The sequence below is a fragment of the Mus musculus genome, chromosome 17 (assembly GCF_000001635.26).
Source record: "Mus musculus strain C57BL/6J chromosome 17, GRCm38.p6 C57BL/6J".
Lineage (NCBI taxonomy): Eukaryota > Metazoa > Chordata > Mammalia > Rodentia > Muridae > Mus > Mus musculus.
In genome coordinates, this window is record NC_000083.6 from 31,151,420 (window position 1) to 31,175,058 (window position 23,639).

Here is a 23,639-nt window from a genome sequence, read left to right on the forward strand (position 1 = left end):
AACAATATGAACTAACCAGTACCCCCCAGAGCTTGTGTCTCTAGCTGCATATGTATCAGAAGATGGCCTAGTCAGCCATCAGTGGAAAGAGAGGCCCATTGGTCATGCAAACTTTATATGCCTCAGCACAGGGGAATGCCAGGGCCAAGAAGTGGGAGTGGGTGGGTAGGGGAGTGGAGGAGAGGGTATGGGGGACTTTTGGGATAGCATTGGAAATGTAAATGAGGAAAATACCTAATTAAAAAAAAAGAAACTGTATTATATATAATTTGAAAAAAAAAAAGAAGAAGAAAATTTCTAAAGGGCTGGAGAGATGGCTCAGTGGTTAAGAGTAATGACTGTTCTTCCAGGGGTCCTGAGTTCAAATCTCAGCAACCACATGGTGGCTCACAACCATCTGTAATGAGATCTGACGCCCTCTTCTGGGGTGTCTGAGGACAGCTACAGTGTACTTACATATAATAAATAAATAAATCTTTGGGCTGGAGCGAGCAGGGCTGGAGAGAGAAGGAAAAAAAGAAAAAAGAAATTCCTAAACTGGCTGAGAAACTATCAAGTAAATGGCTGACATTTTTCTCAAGTGCTGGAAACCTGAAACAATAGAACCACATATTTAAAGGGCTGGGCCAAGTCAGAGCACTTCACCCCGGGAAAACATCCCTTAGAATTGTCTTTAGATGTTCAGAAGTTGCTGTTTGAAAATCTGTCCTCCAAGGAACGTCACAGGGGAATCCAGGCTGGAGTTTCTCCCTATTGCCCCTCTGAGCCCTTCTATCCCTCCAGCTGGATTGGCTCAGCTACCTGCTAGACTCCTGATAGCTTTCAACATACAGCTTAATCGAATCCTACAGTTTCTCATTTGGCTTGTATATGGTGGGGAGCCAGACTGACCCAAGGCTTCCTCAGAGACCCTAGTGAAAGGACAAAGGGAATTTTAGTTCTGTGTCTGTGTCCTGTGTCCATGAGTAGGAGTGGACTAGGCCAGTCGATAGCTGCAGCCAACTTCTCAGAAGAGTCAAGGTTGCAGCTTCAGGGGGACCCAACTCTTCCCCTTGGGTTGTGGTTGTCAGTCCCAAGGCAGCTGTGTCTGGGGGTATCCTGTGTTGTCTTTGCCTACATTAGCTCTCGGCTAACCTTGGCCACCCCCCTCCCCTTACCAATAGTTTATATGTGATGCTGTTCTTACTAATTAACTTGCTTGGCATGCCTCATCATCAGGTTAGGCAAGGCCTCCTGGCCCCAGCTGTCACCTGTGTCTTTTTTCTGGTCCTCTCATTTGACCCCTTGCTGTTCAGGACCTTTATTCCTATGGCTTCAGGCCAGTATGTTAATGATTTGCACGGTTGCAGCAACAATGCACCCGGTAAAATCAGTTTAAAGCAGGCAGGGTTTCTTTGGCTCACAGACCCAGGCCTTGTATATGAAGCGTCCTCCCCTTCCCCAGGGCTTAAGTCCTAAAACCAGTGCTCCGTGCTGAAGGATTCCATGAATCCCGGTTGGATTTGGAAGCTTTGAGTGACCCAGACACATGTTCCTCTTCCTCCTGCTCACAGGTAAGGCACATCTCCTCGGAGGATCAGTCACCTGTCCCTGCTGACCCAGGTGTAGCCAGCTGTGTGTCTCCAGCCCACTGTCCACCCACAGAACTGCTTCAAGACATTGATCCAGTTCCTCTATAGAAACACTGGCCGTCACACCTTACTGCAAAGCCTGGATCTCATTCACACTAGGCTGAGCGCCTCCTCGTGTGTGGGGTGTGTGTGTGTGTGTGTGTGTGTGTGTGTGTTTACATACGCGAGCATAAGCCACTATCATCCTTGTGTGAGTCACAAACTTGCTGTTCTCAGTCGTACCTTTAGATGAAAGGTGTTTGACAATCCCTGTAACTCTAGGAAGGGGTCCCTCCCTCTCCGGAGAGCTGTACAGTCCTATCTTTGGACTATCTTCAAGGATGTTTGTGGAGTAGATAACCTTGGGAGGGAGATAAGATGTCTCTCCCAGAGCAAAGGACCCCTATGGGCAGGGCTCCTTACATTAACACAATGCGTTATACATGGGGGTGGGGGGCTGGGGGGAGTGGGGAGTACTCTGAGCCTGTCTTGTCATTATAGGGAGGTGGTTTCAGGACCAAGTAAGGGTCCTGAAACCAAGAGTCATGCTATTTTTGCTGCTTGTTTCACAGTGAGTATCAAACCCTTTTCTCTATCTCAGGTACGGCCAGGCTTCTGCCAGTGCTCAAGAGACTCAGGTAACATAGACACCAACTCCCTGACTTGTAGGCTTGCAAGTAGCTTAACATATTGACCCTTCTCAGAGTGAATGGATTTACCACATGAGAGGGTTCAGGTGTGCCCTTGCAAGCTCTCTGCTAACTCAGATGAGGTCCGTACCCCTCCCAACACATGCATAGAATGTAACAGCTTTACCTAACTGAATCTGTTTGCTGCGCAGAAAAGTCCAGCTTGGCATCAAGCACCGAGAAAAGACGTTAAAACAAACCACGTGTCCCCTTCCTTCCTGGCCACAATCTGCCTGATGGCTGTCAAACCTTCCAGGATACTCAACGGCTGGCGCTTGCCTGCTGGGTTGCTGTCTTCCTCCTTCGCTTATGCTTCCTGCCAGGCTCCTAAGAAGTAAGTAGTTCAACACATGGCCCCTCTCCACCTCCACCAAGTCAAGGATGTTTTCTTAAGTTAGCATTATCAGTCTCCAGTGTTATAAATGACCCTGCAAATATGGTCCAAAGCCACAACTTGACTTGAGCACTAGTTCCTGCTCTGGCCCTTGATTGGACACTGAATAGAAGAAGCCCAGGATTGTATGGGGTATTATCTGGATCCATTGGTCTGCACCAGAAGGATTCATAGGACAAGGGGAGGCACAATCCACACAGTGTGATGTAGCACCAGGGGAAGAAGAGGTTAGCATCTATCTCTCTTCTGGAGCCAAAGTGCCTGAAAAGGAACACCAGACCATTAGCTATGAAATGCTCAGGGTCCTTCCCTGCCCCAGGGTTATGGTCTCAAGTGCCAGAGTGGAGACTTAAGTTAGTGGCTCAAGTTGTAGCAGGAGCCTGGCTCTCAACTCACCTCTGCCTTGAGAGTAAGGACACCTGGTCATCACCAGGAGCCACAGAGCATGGGGTTTCTACTCTGCATCTTAGGTGGAATATGTGTAGCCCTTACTCCACCCCAGTGAACCCCAGGTGTGAGGTTGCCACAGGCAAGGCAGAACTGTGGCTCTTTCCATTTCTCTCTCTCTCTCTCCTTCTTGCCTTCCCTCCCTTCCTCCCTTCTCCCTTCCCTCCTTCCCTTCTTCCCTCTTCCCTCTTTACTTCTTTCCCCAACTCCTTGGTGCTGGGGGTTGAATCTAGGGCCATCCATGTACTAAGCAAGCAGCCTACCACTGATCCTACGCTTAGCCTACATTTTATGCTTTATTTTGAGACAAGTTCTCAACAAATTGCTTGGTCTGGCATTGATACTCCATAGTTCATGCGAGACTTGGGTTCATGATCCTCCTGCCTCAGCTTCCAGAGCAGCAGTAACTACTGACCTGGACCACTAGGCCCATCCCTCTCCATCATTTCTGTCTTGGTGTCCTTCCCTCTCCTTGTCATATGGCACAGCTTAGAGATTACCAACTCCCTTGCCATCCACAAGCAACATGTCTTAGAGTCTCTTGCCTCTGGGTATGTCTACTCTCTACACCGGGTGCATCTTCAGTTCTATGGACTTTCTGTTTATAGGACAGTTAACCAGTCTCAAAGAACAGCCAATTTTTGATGATTAGGGCCAAAAGGCTGCAAGTCAGTAAGTTTCCTAGGATAGCCTTGAACTCATGATCCTCCTGCTTCGGCCTCCTGAATAGCTGTGATTGCTGGTTTGAACCACCAGGTTGGGTTGGTGTGGCCTGAGTTTGTCCTCCCTGCCCCAGAGCCACAAACTGAAGCCCAAGCCCAGTGCCTTCAAGCTGCCTGCATTGGGGACAGTGACTCCTCGTTCATTGTGTTGTTTCCAACTTGATTTAATCACAAAACTATTCCCCACGCCATAAGCAGTTTCCCATATGTGACTGTGCTAACAAAGATGTTAAGAAAACTAAATAAGTTTTTGGCCTTTGTTTAAGATCTAGTGTCCATGTCTGAGCTCATTCCACCACGGGGCTCCTTTGACCAGCACCTGTTGATGGCGTTTATTTTGAACAGATCTTGGTTTTTAAAGTCCCAGATTCTGAGACTTCTTCACTCGCTGATAGATGGTAAGCTCACTCCCTAGTTCTGATACGTAATCCTTGAGTTTCTCGAAAAGTAGGGAATAGAAGCCAAAAAGGCTGAGGGGCCACGAGTACAGGGCAGAGCTCTGTCCACAAAGGATGGGTGGGCCCTCAGATCGATCCAACTGCAGAGATTAATGACTGAGTGACGTGGCAATTGCACAACACACTATTAGCTTTCATCGTTAATAGCTTAAACAGTGCCCATGGTACTAATTGCTGTTCAAAATCAGAACCCTGTTTCGGCATCCCTGAGGAGGTGGCCTGTGTACACAGCCAAGCCACTTAGGGGTGTGCCCCTGAACACGCCAACGGAACTCTGCCTTTAGAAAACTGAGAGTCACAATGTTTGAAAGAATGACTGTAATCATGATTTTCTTTTAAATGTATGGGAGGTGGGACAGTGTACTTTAATTATACAGACAGCACAGCAGTGGTCTTGGCAGGGTGGAAGTTATTCCTGCTGCAAGAAGAGCTAATTCATACTCCTCCGACAAGACAATGAGCCCAAAGAGCAGTTTTGCTGCGATGGAATTTTAGAATAACAACCATTCTCGGGGCTTTGTGTATATTTATGCTGGTAATATGCACAAACACAGAGCACCCTAGGATTCTATATGGGTTAAAGAAAATAAGGTGGGGCTGGAAAGCTGGGTGGGCAATAAAGAATGTTTGCTGCTCTTACAGAAGATCCAAATCCAATTCCCAGGACCCATAGGAGAGAGTTCATAACTGCCTGTTATTCTGGCTACCTCCTCAGGCCCCTATATACAAGTCACACACATGCATGCACACGTACACACACACACACACACACACACACACACACACACACACACAATTTAGAAAAGAGAGTGTTTATATTGTTCATGGCTTGCACTAAATTTAAAAAGCTATCAGGTATGTACATACACACACACACACACACACACACAATTTAGTAAAAGAAAAAAACCTTGATATGACACACACAATTTAGAAAAAAATGTTTATACTGTTTGTGGCTTGCACTAAATTTAAAAAGCTATCAAGTGTGTACACACACACACAAAATCATTTAGAAAAAGGGAAAAAACATTTATATTATTCATGGCTTGTACTAGATTTAAAAGGCTATCGGGCATATATTCATCCCTCAGACAGGATACTGGCCTGCAGTGCAGTATTCGCGGCATCAGTGAGTGCTGTTTGTAAATGGAATGGGAAAGACAAAACAAAGTCCACGCACTGTTTTTTTCCAGTGGGGAGCCTCTCCTCAGTCATGGAAGGAGGACCCCACTCACCACAGATCCCCACGAGCAGGCAGATCAGATAAGCAGGATGCAGCCAGAGCATTCCAGTTCTCCAGATGAAGGTCTGCATCTAGCGAGCGGGTAGCATCCTAAGGAATCCATGTCCAAGGCCATCAGCTGCTCAGCTTGCTGTGTGATTGTGCTCTTTGGAGGAGTGATCATCTTCAGCTTCAGCTTCCTTTTCTGCACAGGCTCAACTATCTGGAGGAAACCCCCAAAGGCTCCAGCACACCCATTCTCCACACTCATTCTCCACACTCCTTCACCACACCCATTCTCCACACTCATTCACCACACCCATTCTCCACACATGTGTACCATCAAACCAGACCCTTTGTGATGGTTGAGCGTAGGAAGCAAAGTGACCCACTGGTCTTGTGGCAGTGGCACTTGCCATTTCAATCCCAGCACTCGAGAGGCAGGAGCAGGTGGGTCTCTGAGTTTAGGGCCAGCCTGGTCTACAGAGCCAGCCAGGGCTACACAGAGAAACCCTGTGCCCCCCAAACTAAAACCAAACAAAAAATCCCATCTATCTACCTTGATCTGCCAGGTTCACTGGCCATGTTACTGGACAAATCTATTCACCTCAGGGGGTGCCCTTGCCGATAACCAGAACTGGACCACGGTTTCATCAAACTATGAAGGAAGATGCTGAATTCCAGTAGAATTCCCAACATGCTGTGGTTTATGCTCTAGAAAAACTTGGCTTTACTTAACACCAAGTCTGGGATGGGAATGGGGGGTGGGGAGGTCAAGTCAGCAGCTCAGGGGTGTCTGGGCTCTAGCTCTGGGCTCTTCTTCATTATCAGAGAATTGCTGCTTGCAGCACATAACACCTTTATATCATCGCAGCCAAAGGCCAACCTTTGGGGGGCTGTCCAGGAAGCCAGAGGGCACTCACTCTTCAATCACCCAGAAGAACGATTCCTAAGTTTCTTCCCCATAGCCTTCATGCGGATGCCCCCTTGGATGAGACCCACCTCTGGCTGGGAGGGTTTGGAAAGGGAGTACGTTTCCTCCTTCTCCATGAGTGAAAGCTCTGTGAGAAAAGAGGGAGGTGTGGTGTTGCAGGATTTTCCCTGTCCAATTACATCAGTACAGAGGAGGTCTGTGATTGGACAGGGAAAGGGAGGCGGAGCTAAGAGTTCCTGAGACAAGTAGGAAGAGAAGGAAGATGGTTGCAGATGTGATCCCGCAGTGGCGTCTACCAGCCACAAGTAGTTGTGGTATCATCGTGAGGTTAGATCAATTGGGATAAAGCTTTTGTCATTATCAATTGGCTCTGAAATTACTGTATAGGCATCTTGTAAACTGTGATATTATTGATACATAAATCTGATTGATCAATTAAGCTTTAAGAGTCTTGATTATACCGGATTACTGGGTATTGTGATATGCAACCACGAGGTTGGCAGTTCCATTTGGTTACTAGAATGTGGGACAGAGCTGATGGTGGTGAGGGAACTAGCGGCTCCCGGAACGAGCAAGCCAGATGCTGTGGAGGCTAGCTGGAGAGAGTTGCTGGCAGCTGCAGTAGCTCGGGGGTGTGGCCTGGCCCCGTGGAGAGCTGGCAGGTTTTTAACATTTCCTGCAAAAGCATGGGAGCTGAGTACCAGGAATTCATGGAGAACCCACTTCTTGCCACTGAGAAACTGCTAGAAGATAGCACAAGGCATACCTGCTATTCAGATCCCAGAGGACACTGGGGCTGTCACTTCATGTGTGGCTTGGCCAAATGTGGGACATAGGGGCACGATGCAGACCCTCTGATCTTGGTCCCAAGACTGCGGCCTGAGGAAGCTGTGTAGATGATTCTCAACCTGAGGCTTATGGGATCCCACCAAACCCAGTTCACCTCTCACCAACAGCAGGAGCTGTGGTAGGTTGGCTGAGAATGTTCCTCCTTGGGAGTATTTGAACTTGGTAGTGTTGGCCTTTGGGGAGGCTTAGGATGTGGGTGCAGCCTTGGTGGATGAAGTATGTCTCCAGTTTGCTCTCCCTGTTTTTTCCTTGCATGATGGGAGCTCCTGACACCATGCCTGCAGCTTGAGCCTGTGCCTCCCTGCTCTGATGGACTCATCCCTCTGGAAGTGTAAGCCCGGTAAAATTTTCCTTCTATAAATTGCCTTATTCATACAGCAATTTTTAAAAAAGTAATTGTTAACTTGACGGGATTTAGAGTCATCACGGAAACAAATCTCTGAGCAGGCCCATGAAGAAGTTTCTAGATGTGGGGAAGAATTACTGTGGTGGTTTGAATATGCTTGACCCATTATTTGGAAGTGGCATTATTTGGAGGTGTGGCCTTCTTGGAGTAGGCATGGCCTTGTTGAAGTAGGCGTGGCCTTGTTGGAAGAAGTGTGTCACTGTGTAGGAGGGCTTTGAGGGCTCCTCCTGCTCAAGCTCTGCCAAGTGCAGAAGAGCCTGTCTTCTCCTGGCTGCCTTCAGATCAAGATGTAGAACTCTTGGCTCCTGCAGTACCATGTCAGCCTGTGTGGGGCCATACTTCCTGCCACGATGATAACAGACTGATCCTCTGAACCTGTAAGCCAGCCTCATTTAAATGCTGTCCCTTATAAGAGTTGCCTTGGTCACAGTGGTTCTTAGCAGCAATAAATTCTAATTCTCCAGGCTGGTCCTGGACTGTATAAAAAGAAGAAAGTTGGGGGTGGGGGAAGCCACAGACAGCTTTCTCTGCTTCCTGACTGTAGCCACAATGTGACCCCTCAGGCTGCCACCCCTGTGCTTTCCCCACAATGATGAATTGTGTCCCTGCAACTGTGAACCAAAGCAGACATCTCCTTCCTTAAGTGGCTTTTTCATGGGTATTTTCTTAAGGCAATGAGATAAATAACTAACATAGTCTGTATGATCGGGTAGTCTCCAGACATATTGGAGAGGTAAGAGGTATCACACTACAGAGGTAAGGGGTATCCCTCTGACCCTTATAGCACACGCATGGCACAGAATATGAAATTACAGAGCACAATGACGTCAACTGCTAGGATCCATGAGCTCTGCTTGTAATGGGGAACAGGCTCTGTCTGTCCCAAGTGCTTTTCTTTATGAGGGATCATCTCCCGGCTGCTCTCATTTCTCCATGCCTCATCCTCAAGTCTGACTAACACAGAAAGAGAGGGGCCCAAGGGTCCAAGCCTCCCTTCTTCCTGCTGAGAACCACACATATAAGCACCTAGGGTTCATATGGCAAGAGGGATCCAGATGCCTGCTTAGTTGAGCTCCCTCTAGCAGGGCTGGCTGGCCCCAAGAAACCCCTTTCTTCACCTCATGAAAGCTCTTAGAGCAGTGGCACCTGTGATTCCTGCCTGAATGATATTCCTCACCTAGTGTGGCTAGCAGTGGTGGCGGCAGCTGAAGACCACTCTGTGTCCCTTTATTTGGGCTGTGTTAGAATTAAGATGAAGAGGAGACTTTGAACCTCTGTCTTCTTGGCTTTCATTCTATTTTCCAGTTCTATTTGCCTCAGGTCAGTTTAATGCATGACCGCACACACCATCTTTTTATTAGGAACTCATTCAGACACGTGTGGGCTTGAATCCTAAGCAGATTTCTGTTAGGAGCAGTAAAGGCATTAGTGGGGCTGTCCTGGCAGGAGTGAAGGTGTTACAAAGGGACAACTGTATCCTTTCATTTGGTTATCAGATTGAGACATACACCCCAAGAAGTTATAAGTCCCCCGGGGATCACATGTCGGGGAAGGAGAGCCAGAAGCATAGTCTCAGCAGAGGGAGTAACTTGCCTCCATGGAAGAGCTTTACCGCTTGCCGGAGAGACTGGAGCTGAGACAAGGCGATGGATAGAACCATGCATTGACCAGACTGCTTAGCTGTGCATACTTCTTGTCCTGTATTTAAACTTAAACTTCATGACAGGACCCCAAAAGTGGAGCGGGAATGGAATGGAGGACCATTGGACCTCCTTGTTCCCTTACCAGTGTGCCCACATTAAATGGATCTCCTTTTTTCTGCTTTTCATTGTGTCTTTAATGGTCCTCACGTTGACAATAACCCTAGCATCACTGGAAGATCGATCTCAGCTCTTGGTCAATCCGTCCTCCCCTGGGTGTCTCTGTCCTTGCTCTCAACATCAATGATAACAACCGAACTACATCAGCTATAGGATATATCACCCTCACAGCTACCCACTCCCATCCCCCACCCCGCTGGACAGCTCCCGTTAATGGCTGATCCATGACAAGGAGTCTGTAAACAAAACAACAGTGCCCCTTGACTATCAGAGAAAAGAAAATGGCATATGTGTGTGTGTGTGTGTGTATGTATGTGTGTGTGTGTGTATATATATATATTATATGTGTGTGTATATATATGTGTGTGTGTGTATATATATATATATTTATTTATTTATTTAAAGAATGACGAACACAGAATAACATTCATCTCTTTTAATTCTCAGGCCGAATTCGAGGACTAAAAGTCTGAGGGGTTGAACTGTGTCACCAGCCAGATCCAGCCACAGAATAGGTGTGTATGTAGCAGGTGGGCCAGGTGGCTCCAGTGCCCAGGTGGAGGGTGCCAAGTCTTGATGTAGCCAGTTCTCTCAGGATGGACCTTAGAAGGGACATTCTTCTAAAGAGAGAAGAACAAAGGGTGAGAGACCAGACAAACTCCATCTTGGGTTCAGGCTCCATCTTAGAGAAGGTGACCTAAGTTAACCAACAAGCCTGCACCTAGCACTAGTTTCTGAGTCACTCCCTAATAACTACTGACCAGGAAGAAAGCAGAAGTGAAGTTTATGGTTTGGTTCCCAGCACCAGCTAATTCTTTTAAAGGGCATCAAATTCCATAATAGCCTCCCCCATCAGATGTGTGCTAGGCTGGACACCCTCTGCTTGTTTGCTTGCCTCTATAAATGCTTGCCTGCAACTGGGCTCGGGGCTTCACCCTCCTGTCCTGCTGTGTCACTGATGGTGGTGTGGCCCAAGCTTGAGCTTGAATAAGGACCCAAGTGAGATAGCATTGGAATTGGCTCCTTGGTGGTCTTTTGGTGTTTCATACAACAAGGGTACTCATGAGAATAAGTGTTGTCTTTCTCTTTCACAAACAGTTGTGGGAAGCTTTGACTCAAAGCAGCAATGGGAACATTGTTTGCAAAGTGCAAACTCAGGACTGAGGGAATGGCTCCGTTGGCAAAGTGCCCGCCTTGCAAGCTTAGAGGACCTGTGTTCAGTCCCCGGCTCCACACAAGAAGCTGTACTGTGGAGATGAAGGCAGGAGGGCCTCTTGAAATTTGCTGGCCAGCCAGCCTATCTATTCATCCTGGTGGGTGACTCAAAAAAAGAGTGGCTCCTGAGTGATGAGACATGGTGTTGACATCTGGCCTCCACACATCAAGCATGCACACAACCACAACCACGTACACACTGCACACAGAGAGGCTGCCTTGACATTTCCTTTGCCAACCCCTCACTGCTCCAGTGAGCATTCCCAAGGAATGGCCAAGCAAAAATGAGCCCTTTCTTTGCCAGACTTTTAGCCTTGACCCTTCACCCCCCAAGACCTGGATTCAGCTATGTCACAGGAATCCAGGGACAGGGAAAGACCAACCAGAGATACGGACTGGCCCCACAGTCTCATGCCATTCTCCCTACTAACTCCTTATCCCCTACTGTGCTGAGAGATGACTGTACCTTCTTGAGTGTTCTCGATGGCCATGGGGTGGAAGCACCACGGGAATCCCCGGACACTGTCATCAAAACAGCAACCTCTCTCCGTGCACTGCTGGGCGGTGACACCGGGGAAGCCACAATTTATCCTCTCCCGGGGGGCCATGATACATGTTTCTAAAGTGAGGACAAAAAGCAGGGTGAGTCATGGGCTGTCACACTGCTTCCTTCTATGAGGAAACAGGACGCCGCCTGTGGGGAAGCCAGGTTTGAATATGCAAGGGGATACAGTCCTCATCTGTAGATGCGGCAAGCCTGGCGCTGGGACAGTTCCAGGGCCACCGCTTCCTCAGCTGCATTTGTTAGGTGATGTACTGTTTGCTCATTGTTGTACTTCTGCACTCAGTAAACTCTGCTCACCTAATAAGTACTTACTGAGCAATATGTGTGCTGGCTAGGTGGAGGTACTGACTTGGCAAAAGCCAAGGACACTGTGCCCAGTGACAGAATAGGGAGGCGAAAACAGAGGTCTTACATCCCCCTTCCTTTTCTTCCGGGAAGCTGGTGAGCAGGATACATCTGAGGATGTATCTTTGTTTCCAATATGACAGCCAGCCAACGAAAAGGCAACACCTTGCCAGACCTTCAGGCTTGACTCCACCCCTGCACCTGAATTCAGAGGCTAACAGACCCATGAAGGACGTGAGCCACACAGTACAACCATCCCAATGTGTGGGGCTTATGCTTGGGGCTGGCGGGAGCCCTCGAGATGGGCTGAGGACGTCAAGACTGAAAGGGAGGGGAAAGGTCCCTGTAGAGAAGGCTGAGCATTTACAGTAGGTGTCCCAAGAACGTATCAGGGTCCAGAAGCCTGGGGGCATTCATCAGGGGTTGCCTCTAGGACTCTTTCCTAGCGTGAGGATCTCCTGAAACATTCTTGAAGAACGGACTCTTATCTTTCAAGATAAGATCGGGACCTGTCATCTACTTGCTGGTGACCTGTGGGGCGGGGGTGCTGGCCTCTAATATAAAGCTAAGATGAGCACTGGCCACAGCACAGGACAATAAGGGGTCACAAGGAGCCCTTTAGGCCGTGGAGAATCAGTAGCCAGAAGAAGAAGGGATGTTGCTGTTCCCCTGTGGCTTCCAGCTCCCTTTCCCAGCAGGACTTAAAGATGGCTGTCCTGCCTGCACCTGTGTGGTCATCTGAGGAAGTTACTGAAAGCAAGCTCCCTTCAGGAGAGGTGCAGGCAGCCACCATATCCTATAGGATATGTCTACGTATCTACAGATAGACCTCTATGGAAACAAGGTCACCATGTGACCCAGAAACAGGTGTTGAGCCCTGGTCCAGGAAATGGGGCAGAGGAAAGCATGGTGGCTGGTACTGGGGTATGGGTGGGGGCCTGGAGAGAGCACGGAGCAGCTGTTGAATGCACCCCCCTCCCTTCACCTTCTACTCCAAAGCCATTTACTTCTCCCTCAGAGTCCCCTGGCTGGCTCCTTGTCCTCTGTCACAGACTGGTGCAGAGGGGCCTAGGCAGTTATAAGGTCCCTTTCTCCTCCCCACTCTCCCAACTACCTCCTCCCACTCAAGGGACATCAGTGATGCTGGAAAAGGGTAAGCAGAGCATTCTTCACTCTTCTCTAATGCTCCTCAGCCTGGAAACTTCCCTGTTCCCTCTTCCTTAGCACTGTGTCTGAGAACGAAGCTCTTCACAGCCGGGCAAAGCTCAGCTTACACACAGCCGCTGCCACAAGCCACTGATACCCACGAGGGCAGAAGCTGTCCCCATCCTACCGGCAAAGGTCCTAGGTCACATGGCCTTCCACTCCAAGGAGGGATGAAGGCTAGGGAGATAACACAGGGGTCCAGGAGGGGTTTGGCTCCCAGACCTGGGTGCATCCTAAGGGTCCAAGGGCCCAGGATCTGGAAGGATCTCTTGAAGGCCCAGTCCCAGCACAAGTACTTGGGCAGGGCTGCCTGCCCGGGAGCGGTGGGCTGAAAGTCACGTTTGGAGATGAGGCTCTAAGATCAGTATAAGATCAGTTCACATCAACAAAGGGGAGCCCAGCTGAAGAAGCTTCATTCTCCCTGCATCCTCATAGGTCCTAGGGCCCTGCCCGCTGCTCCATCTATCCCAGTTCTTGTGTTCTTGTAAATGGTAACAGCCTTCAAGAGCCCAGACCATTGGCTGCATAGGGAAAGGCTAGAACTAAGTACCCGATCACAATAGGCTCTGGGACCCAGCGTCTGTCAGCCATGGTCAGTGGGAAACAAGAGGTCTTGTCTTACCTTCCTGGGCCTGGGCCTGGGCCTGGGCCTGGGCAAGGCTGCCGAAGGCCAGCATGAGGACCACAGCGAGGACACAGATCACCTTGTGCTCCATGGCAGCTTCACGGGAAGACCACGAGTGATGGATGAGCTTGCACCACGTTCTTGACTTTATACCACCGGTCTATTTGCTTAGAGTGAGCGAGCATTTGCCAAAGGAGGGTCCATGCTGGGTAAGATTACAAGGTGTTTCTGAGATGCAGTCACAGGCTGAGAGTGCACTGATAGGGAAGGCTAGTCCCTCTCGTAAGATACACTAGGCAACCTGAGTACCTCCCTTGACATGACCTTCATCCAGTCCCGAGTGGTATTAGAAAAACCCTCCAGCTGGGCTTACACTGCCTGCTCAGACAGAGCTGATTCATAGCGAGAGACCACAGACAGGGCCTGTTGCATCAGCAGTGTTCAGCGAGTGATCTGAAGCTGGTGAGCCCCCATTTGCAGGCCCTATGCTTCCAAAGTGTATAATGTCATCGACTTGGAGGATCTGGGTTACCCGGTGGTGGGAAGTGTGTGGCTGGACAAGATGACAGGGACACATAATGGGTTCCCTGATGGCCTGCTCCTCTCCTCTGCTGGAATGAACCTGTAGGGTGCATCTTTGCATCATTTGCTTCATCCTTACACATGCCTATATGACCAAGTTGCTCTTTGGTCCCTTACTGAGGAAATATACTCAACGGGAGTCTGCCCCACTGACAGCTTGGGCCCTGAAAACCTGCAAGAGCTCAGAGTCCTCACTGATGTCTGTACGTGCATCTTGACCAGCTCACCTAAGCGATTCCTTCTTTATTTTTCTATTTGAGATGAGACCAGGGACATTCTGGGTGCTGTGGCCATAGACTATTCCCTATTTGCAGTGGGGTCCTTTTAGAAAAGTAAAAGAAAAAGGGAAGGAAAGCCAATCAGGTAGAGCTGAGCGGAAAACAGACACAATGGGCTCACCCTGCCTGGCACCTGCTGTTCCCTGTCCTCTGCCTCCATGCCCCCCAAAGGCATTCTGCCTCCTGGGTCATAGTCTCTGAGAGGATGCCCTGCACCTAGCCTCTGACTCACTCTCCACCTCTGCCTTCATTATTGATCTCATGATATAGCCCAAGCAGCCACTCTGTTGTATCTGCTCATTGTTTGTAACCCTCACCTAGACTGCAAGTTTCTTGAGAGCAGAGACTTTGTTTCATTTTGGGAGTGGCCCAGCTCCAAGACCACACAGCTTCAATGGGTGTCAGCAGTAGTTGTGAACACCTGAATGAATGAATGAATGGATGGATGGAATGAATGAATGAATGATTAATGAGCTACAGCAGAAGTGCTTTTCCTTAGTGATAGATTAAGGGTCCTGCATGCGAGCCTGGAAGAGAACCTAAGTAAACCCCAGAGGCCCTCCAGGACGTGGATCAGAGTAGAAGCATCACCCTCTCTTCCCCTCAGCTCCTGCTTAAGCAGGATCATAGGAGAGGGCCTGACAGGCAGAACTGGGGGCCTTTCACAGAGAAGGCTGAGTTCGTCACACACAGGGATGTGAAGCGTCCTTGGTTCACAGTGCTAACATGGAAAGCAGAGTGGAAACAATGTAACAGTGGGAGAAATAGGAGAAGAGGCTTGTGGAGGCTAAGCCATAAGGAGCACAGCCCACCAGTTCAACTGGCTCACGATTTGTGTCGACCTCAGATAAACATCCACACACATGGAGAAACAAGAAGAGTTCCGCTAGCTGCTTGTGATAGGGAGAGGGGAAGATGAGGAAGAGGCGAGGAGGCTCCTAAGGGCACATTAACAAAAGAAAGGGGAAAGGCTTGAAGTATATGGAATGTCACTTTTGTGTATAGTAGGGGCCTCTCTGCATGCAGAAAGTATTGAGCGAGTCCCTAAAATAGATGGGAAAGGAACGGACCACAAGGAGACATATTTGGAACATGGTCAAATGAAGAGTTCACCTAAGACTGGATGCTCTAACATGTCAAATACTGGCCACGCCAGAACAGCTCCCAGACCAAATGCATGCAAACACAGATGGGAAGGAAAGGGCCCAGCCTCAGCACACTGCTCACAGAGGAAGGAGGAAATGGAGACATTGGAGGGATACAGAAACCCTCCTTAGTCCTGCCGGGCTGTGATTTGCTGAAGAAAATAACAAATCAAGTCTTCAGAGGCCCACAAGAGCCAGTGCCGTTCGCTGGGGTGGATCTGGAGGGGTGCCCAGTGAACCACCTTCTGCATAGATACCTGGCTCCTTTTTTCAAGTCTGACTTCTTTTGAGAAAAGCTGAGGAGATGGATCCCTGAGCCTCTGGCTTTGCCCTTGGGGTAGGCAGTGGAGTGGCTGAAGCTGCTCTTTCAGGGACAGCAAGTGAGGGCTCCATTTCTCCAGTGTAGAGTCACTATGGAAGACAATAGTGGACCTACTAAATACAAACCAGGCTTTTAACATGTCGGTGGCCCCAGGGGAGAATGCAGGGCTGAAATGACAGACCAACCATGGTCGGGGAACCTGTGCAGTGGCTCACCAGCTTTGGGGTTGAGTTTTCCTACTTGAAAAGCAGCAAGTAGTCAGGTAGAGATGTAGACCACTGTTGCCACTATAAAAACATCAAGGAAACTCAAGACCCTAGAAGTACAACTGCCTCGTGACCCAGCTACCCACTATGAGGTATGTGTCCAAAAAGAAGCCAGTATGTGAAGGGGCATTGCACGCTGAAGTGAGGAGGAGGGGAGACTTGGAGCCACAGGTGGGGGTGTCAGAGTGCAAGCTGAGATTTGAACCCTAGAAACCTTGCTACCCCTTCCAGAAGTGGAGTAGCCTTTCTCTAAGAAGGTCTCCAGACAACCACACCATGAAATGATCTTGTCATCGTGCTCCATGAAAGGACTCAGAAGCAGACGCAGATGTAGACGTAGATGCACAGACCCTGCACCACCTCGCATATCTGTGAAATGGCTGAACTCGGGAGGATGGCGGTTTTGATGGCCAGGAGAACATATGGAATCAAGGCAATATTGCTGAGAGCAAGAGGAAATTAAGTTTAAGAGCTCTTGGGAGCAGTACCATGTGGTGATTCATATGTTCAGTAACTTGGCTTGGCTCAGCAAGATGGTTTCAGTGGGTAAAGGTGCCTGCCACCAAGCCTGACAACCTAAGTGCCAGCTCTAAGACCCACATGGCAGAAAGAGAGAACTGACTCCTATACGCTGTCCTCTGAGCTACACAGGCACCATGACACATGTGCACACCCGACAAAAATAAAAATAAACTAATGTTTGGACAAACAGTTTGGCTTAACTGGCTATTCATAAGGTACACATTTTTTTTTTAATGTTTTGAGGCAGCAGTGTAGAGGGTGCAAGGTCCTTGTGCCCACAGATAAATGCTAGAGAAACCAAGAATGCTAAGCAGGCAGGCTTGTCTCCTTAACAGAAGGGATGTACACCCATCTCCACCTGGAAAGCGGGGAATAGGTGTAGTTAATAACCTGGTGACCTGTGTTATGTGTAGGGTCAGGCCTCACCTGAATCCCTCCTTGCTATTGTGTTAATCCAAGATCGTCCTCCCTAAGACGTTTCTTCTGAACATTGTTTCTCAGTCAGTAGAACCCATTCTTGTGGAAGAGGTCAAAGGCAATTTGCAGAAAACTTGTACTTTGAGAAGAGTTTTGATGTGGTCATCTCGTGAGCATTCTTGTGACAGTTGTCACCAGGAAACTCTTTTCCAAAATTGTACTAATTGTTTAAACAAAATTGTTTAGATATGTCAAAAATAAACCCCCCGGGGTCAGTCAGGCTCTAAAAGTTTGAAACAATGCCAGCTAACTAAGCCTTGTTGAGCTGGATTTTCTTCTCCCCTCCCCCCCCCCCCCCGACTGATCATTACTCTGCCTGCCCTGGTGTTTGCAGTGGCCCCCACCCAGCAGGATCTGCACTTGTAGCACACCCTGGCCTTGAACTTGTAATCCTTCTGACTCACCCTCCCCAGTGCTGGGATAACAACAGTCAGGTACCAACCACCAGGTCTAGCTGTGCACACATATTTTTGAAGCATTGTCTTAGATATCATAAATGTGTATAGTTTTTACTTCTGAACTTTAAAGTCAATTAATAAACTAAGATGTATATATAAAAAGGAGATGTGTTAGTTAGAGGCCTACAGCAGCTTTCAGAAGTCTTGAGGCTCCAGTGGGAGCTGATGTGAGATCCAGGGTTCCTCAGATACAATAAAGGGCCTGGCGCGAAGTTGCGAGGCCATTTTCAGGTGTTTCCCCTGCACTATACTGAAGCCCTAATCTCCAGCAGCTGATGCTGTGCCCTCATTCGGAAATGGGTCTTGGCAGATGATGGCATTCAGGTGGAGACAGGATAGAAATGAATGTTTCCATATAAAGCAAGAAACCTGGGCACAGACACATCCTCCGACTTCATCGGGGCAGCCATTGAAACCAATGCAGTCTGGATGCTGACGAAGCAAACCACGAGGTTCGTCTGAGACCGTCAGTACTAGCTCTGAGCTGACGCAGACCCCCAGAAGCACAGACTCCATCCAGGTCTCCCTAGAGCAGCTGCTGACTACAGGTGATGCTGGCTCACCATGTGGGCAGCAAGGGTTCACGTCCTCTGGTACTGGAACCATCACTTGCAGATCTTTGAGGATTATCATCATACATGCAGACTTATATTAGAGTGTTACATCCAAAGGAACTGGGCCCTGAAGTTTAAAACAGCCTAAGTGAAGAATGAAAGAGTGAGCTCAGGTGTTAGAGCTGACGGGGCGAGAGGGTGGGGTCTGTGGACTGCTCTGGGTTCTGCTTCCTTACTAACCCCTTCGAGAGAAGAATTAACGTCCATTATTGAAAGGGCGGTATTCAACCAGTGCAATTCAATACTTTTGCTCTCCCCAGATCAAAGTGGGAGAAGCTGCCCTCCTCTCCTGGCAGGTGAGTCAGAGGGTAAGATATGGGACTGGTGTTTGACTTTGGGGGAGGGGGTGTTCCTCGAGCCCACACCCCACCGATGTGCTTGTACTGAATCCATTTCCGCACACCTTCCCTGAAGTCAAACACAGACCTGAGGTGGGCTCCTGTAATCATTCAGATATGAGTCGCTGCAGAGTGGAGCCACCCATTCCTGCCTGGTGAGTCCTCCTTGCTCCACCCCATAAATCCTAGCACTTCACTCCACAAGGTCCAATGAGGGGACAGAAGCTATCCAGGCCTATCAGTGGTAATATGGAGACCTCTAAATCCCAAGCCTTGTCCTCATTCCTCCCTCTTCCTCTGCCTCCCATATCACCATTTACTATCCAGACGAGCAAGACATGAATCAAAGCCCCCAAACTGATGTAAGTCCTGACCCCGAGCTCTTAAGAGGGAGGTGTCATCTCTGGGGCTTCAGTGCTGGTTCAGCCTGGCCATGAGTGGGTCCCAAAGGAGACCTCATGATTGTGAGGTGTTCTAATGGGAGGAACGGAGAGTTCCTCTGCAGCTTTCTATGACATGTTTAGTCTTTTCTATTTTTCTATGAAATGAGACCCTGAAGAAGGATTTCCAAAACTGTGAGAGGGAGAGCTAGTTTCTGAGGCCAGACCAACAGATACCTGGCCATTCCTTCTACAGTCTACACTAAAGACTGTAGGTGTTGAGGGGTTTGATTACAGTCCAAATGAAGCAAGGGAGATGAGAAGATAGTCCACTGAGGACTTCAGGGTTCCAACCAGCAATTGATACCAGCAAAATAACTGGGTTGGGGAATCAACAGAAAAATAGAAGGTCTGACTGCCCAGTGGACTCTATCTGGTATACATAAGGCATTCCAGCCAACAGCAGCTTAAATCAGCTCTCCAAGACAGACCCTACAGAGATGAGACCACAAAACACACATCCACAAAATAAAAATAAAGTCAAATGTCCCAGACAGTAGTGGGATCAGACCTGGAATTAGCACCAAAGAACAGGGGGGAGGGGTGGGTGGCCTCTAAACAGGTGGACACCAAGCACTCCGTTTCTAAAACACCCATGAAGTGAAAAGGGGGGTTCAAAAGGAACTTGAAGAAACACAGAACTAAATGAAAATGAAGACACATTTCATTTCAGAACTTGTAGGGCTCAGCTAAAGCAGGAGTGAGATTGTGTGACAGCATTAATGTACCCTGGAAATGAGGACAGTATCGAACCAATAACAAACTGATTTACTGATAAAAGATCAATAGTGCCAGGCATGGTGGTGCACACCTCTACACTTGGGAGGCAGAGGCAGGCGGATCTCTGGGAGTTTGAGGCCAGTCAGATCTTCAGAGTGAGTACCAGGACAGCCAGAGCTGCAAAATGAGACTCTAAATAATAATAATAATAATAATAATAATAATAATAATAATAATAATAACAACAGATCAATAACAAGCCTACATTAAAACTGACAAAATTTAAAGATAAGACACAAGCAACTAATACCACAACTATAGCAACAGACATTACTACAGACCCAACAGCCATCTAAAGATCAGGGGGGGTGGGGAAATACTTGTTTTGCTCATGATATAGTCAGAAAAAAAGACACAGACCAATCCCTCAAAAATTGCAAACTGCCAAACTCAATTAAGGTGAAAGTTTGCTCTGAATTTGAATTCATAGCTGGATTTCTATGTCCAGCTTTTTTTTTTTAAATTAAATTAACACCGATTTCACATGATTTCTCTAGGAAACAGAGAATGGTGAATACTCGTTAACTCATTTATGAGATCATTATCACCCAATTACCCATGAGGCCAGGCAAAGCCAACACACGCAAGTAAAGCAACAGAGCAGCGATCGTCATGAACTGAGACACAGACTTCTCCAATAAAACCTCAGGAGCCTAAGTCAGCCATGCATTATAAAAAGGATGTGTGAAACCAACTAGGATTTCTTCTGATGATGCAAGGTTGCTATAACTCTAAAAATGGCCATATCAACTTAAGTAGGAAAACCAACTAACGTGATTTAGCATCTATTTGTGACTTAAAAAAAAAAATCTCCTAGAATCGTGGCTATGGGAGCAAATGACCTTGAAAAAGAACATCTACAGAACACTCGCAGTGATGTCATATTTACTGGTGAAAGACTGGGTAATTTTATCCTGAGATTGAGGATAAAGAGTGGATGCTTATGCTTATCCAGTGTAGTAATAGAGATAGTAGTTATGTGATTAAAATATAATTATATGTGTATAATTTAAATAAATATATATATGTATATATATGTATATATATATATATATATATATATACACACACATGAGCATAAATAAATTCATTTGCAGATGTCATGACCACACCTATATAAGGTCTCCAGGAGGTAGGGATGCAGCTCTGGGGTAGAGTACCACATAATTAGTATGCGCCTTTGGTCCTGGGTTTGATCTCTAGGACCAAAAATAAGATCAAATTCCAAGGAATCTAAAAAGAGCTAAAGAGCTAAAGAAGAGTTTAGCCAGGCCACAAAAGCCAACTGCTCTTCTACACAGTGCCAGAGAATGGCTGAAACATTCAAAACACAACAGCCTTCTACAGTCACTCAAGAAAAACATGAACTACAGATAAGACATTTGTGCAAAACAAAAAGCAACAAACAAAACAACAACAAAACAAACAAACAAACAACCCCAAGGTTCTGGACAAGAGAGACGTCAGCTCTCTCAAGACATATCTAGTTCCTATGGTTTTTGGTAGCCATGAATAAGCTTATTTTGGGATTTACTTGGAGAGATGCTGGCCACAGAAGAGGCAAAACAGTCTTAAAAACAGACTGCATAGGAAGAGGCCCTGATATCTAGGCTTGCTGCTGGTGGTAGGGTTTGTACTGGGGCCACTGCAGCGGTAGTAATCAGGCAGACATGAGGGTCAATAAGGAACAGCTGAGGACTCAGAATAGACCTCACACATATGCTCATGACAAAGGTGTAGATATCCATTGGAGGAGACATTGCTGGTGGAGCAAGGGGAGTCTGGGCTGTGGCCCTGGGGGTGGAGTGTGGGGTGGGGCAGATATTTCAGTTATACCTCACACCTCAAACAAAGCACAATATACATGATATAACTAAATAAAAAAAAAAAAACCTTTAGCCAGGCGTGGTGGTGCATGCCTTTAATCCCAACACTCAGGAGGTAGAGGCAGGTGGATTTCTGAGTTCAAGGCCAGCCTGGTCTACAAATTAAGTTCCAGGACAGCCAGGGCTATACAGCGAAACCCTGTCTTGAAAAACAACAACAACAAAAAAAAAAAAAAAAAAAAAACTTTAAAAATAAACACAGGCAAAATCTTCCAGGACTAAAATCATCCAGGACCTAAAACTAAGTGAAATGTTCTCTAGCTTTTTATTGTGGAATTGAGAACTGGTGAGAAAAACTCCAGCAACTGGACCTCACCATTCACTTGGCATTGTCAACCTGACACAATCTCGAATCATCTAGGAAAAGAGTCCCAGTGAGGGATTGTCTAGATCAGTGTTTGTTTTGATTGTGTTGAAGTAGGAAGACCGACCCACTATGGGTGGCACCATTCCCTAGGCAGCAGATCCTGAACTGTGTAAGTACAGAGTATAAAATGGGACTGTGCGGGTCCGTGGGTGTAGATGAATAGGGAAGGGAGAGAGCCCATGTCCGGCCAGTGTTCCTGTGCTCTGGGTGGGCGTACGTGGGCAGGCTGCCAGATGTTTTCCATGCGGCTCCAGGTGGACATCTGGCTGTGTGAAGCTACTGACCCCACACAGTGGGAGGTGGACAAGGGACAGACCCCATACCAGTTTCTCAGTCTCTGGCTTGCTGCACTGGATATGGCAGAGGAGCTGAGAACAGAATAGGGGCCCCAGGGCAACACTTGGCCCAGAGGGGAAAGGAAGAGAGGTCAGGGGGTGAGGGGGCGCTGGGTGGTTCTCATGCAGATGAGTGTCTTTAGTCTGGTCCATGGCTTGAGCACAGGAAGGCCTCTGACAGGAGGTTAAAAGCGGCTCCTTAGAAGAAAGCCTATCCCATCATCCAAGCACAGCAACAGAGACAGTCTATGGTTTTAGAGTTTTATTGTAAAAAGGCAGGGGGAAAGAGAGAAGATAAAAAGAGAAAGAGAGACTGGCCATGGCCAAGAGGAGAGAAGGGAGAAGGGAAAGAGAGAAAGAGTTAGAGAGTAAGAAAGGTGAAGGCTTAGAGAGAGAGAGGTAAAAGCTTAGAGAGAGAGTAAGGAAAGTAAAAGCTTAAGAGAGCGAGGAGGGGCCAAGCAGCCCCTCTTATAGTGGGCTGTTGCTAGGTAACTGAGGGGAGATGTCTAGCCAGAAGGTCAGAAGCTTGGGACATTGTCTACATGACTGCTAGCCACACACTTCTCCTGTGGGGGCTGTGGGGACAGTAACTTCCACAGGAGCCAGGGGTCCAGGAGACATGAGGGAACGCCTTCCATCCCATGTAGGTAAAAATGATCACCACCGGGTCCTACCAGGGCTTAAGACCTCAGCTCAACTGGAGACCAGGCCATCTGTGCATAGCCCATTGCCCCACAGGACTGAGCATAAGTAAGCACATGTGTATCTCTGCCTTGATTGTGTGCTGTGACTAGCTGCTTTAAGTTTCTGTCTTCTGGACTGTAATGTAGAACTATCAAATGAAATAAACCCTTTTTTCTGACTTCAGACCTTTCTGCCAGAATATTTTATCATCGTAACAACAATGAAAACCTTGAGTTTTTAACACTGATTTTATTAATGAATGCATATTTGTGTGTCTGTGTGCACACCAGGGCAGGGTGTCCAGGAGGCCAGAGGCATCGGATCATCCTGGATCTGGACTTAGATGGCTGTGAGCATCCCAGCATGGGTTCTGAGAACTGGACTCAGATCCAACAAAAGAGTAGCTCCTGCACGCTAGCCATGCCTTCTAGGATACCCCAGTGCTCATGAGAGCAAGGAGAGAGACGGCTGCATCCTTCACTAGTGACTCTTGGTAGAAAGGGAGATGACAAATGTCCAAAATGCACATAAAAGAGACAACAAGCTCAGCTCTCGAGAGTGGGAGCCTCTGTTAGCACCAAGGTGCAAAGGAGAGAAAGGAAAAAGACAAGAAACCCCAGTGGGAAAAGCCAAGA

At 47.8% G+C, this 23,639-nt stretch overlaps 1 protein-coding gene and 1 long non-coding RNA gene across 4 annotated transcripts; one reads left to right on the top strand and one right to left on the bottom strand.

Annotated features, from left to right (window-relative positions):
* The first annotated feature begins 1,332 nt into the window (after nt 1-1,332).
* Nucleotides 1,333-11,633, top strand: Gm15318 (predicted gene 15318). Of its 2 annotated transcripts, none has more exons than NR_110503.1 (6): nt 1,333-1,553; nt 2,212-2,248; nt 2,452-2,633; nt 7,592-7,659; nt 10,002-10,069; nt 10,653-11,633. It is a non-coding gene; the product is annotated as a predicted gene 15318 (long non-coding RNA). The 2 variants fall into 2 exon arrangements; NR_110502.1 differs by lacking the exon at nt 2,212-2,248 and adding an exon at nt 4,129-4,260 and having other exon boundaries at nt 7,592-7,668.
* On the bottom strand, nt 9,976-13,641 carry Tff1 (trefoil factor 1). 2 transcript variants are annotated; one of them, XM_006524030.3, is made up of 3 exons: nt 13,508-13,641; nt 11,236-11,388; nt 9,976-10,171 (listed from the first exon to the last, which is right to left on the bottom strand). In XM_006524030.3, the coding sequence occupies exons 1-3, from the start codon at nt 13,599-13,601 to the stop codon at nt 10,158-10,160; spliced, it is 261 nt and encodes an 86-aa protein (XP_006524093.1). In that variant the 5' UTR covers nt 13,602-13,641; the 3' UTR covers nt 9,976-10,157. The 2 variants fall into 2 exon arrangements, with proteins under 2 accessions (XP_006524093.1, NP_033388.1); NM_009362.2 differs by having other exon boundaries at nt 9,977-10,174; nt 13,508-13,634.
* Between the last annotated feature and the right edge of the window lie 9,998 nt (nt 13,642-23,639).

Excerpts from the sequence above, each read along its gene's own strand:
- Tff1 (NM_009362.2), bottom strand. The coding sequence starts at position 13,601 with ATGGAGCACAAGGTGATCTGTGTCCTCGCTGTGGTCCTCATGCTGGCC. Across the intron at positions 11,389-13,507 it reads CCAGGCCCAGGCCCAGGAAG|AAACATGTATCATGGCCCCC; the intron begins GTAAGACAAGAC and ends TCCTCACTTTAG.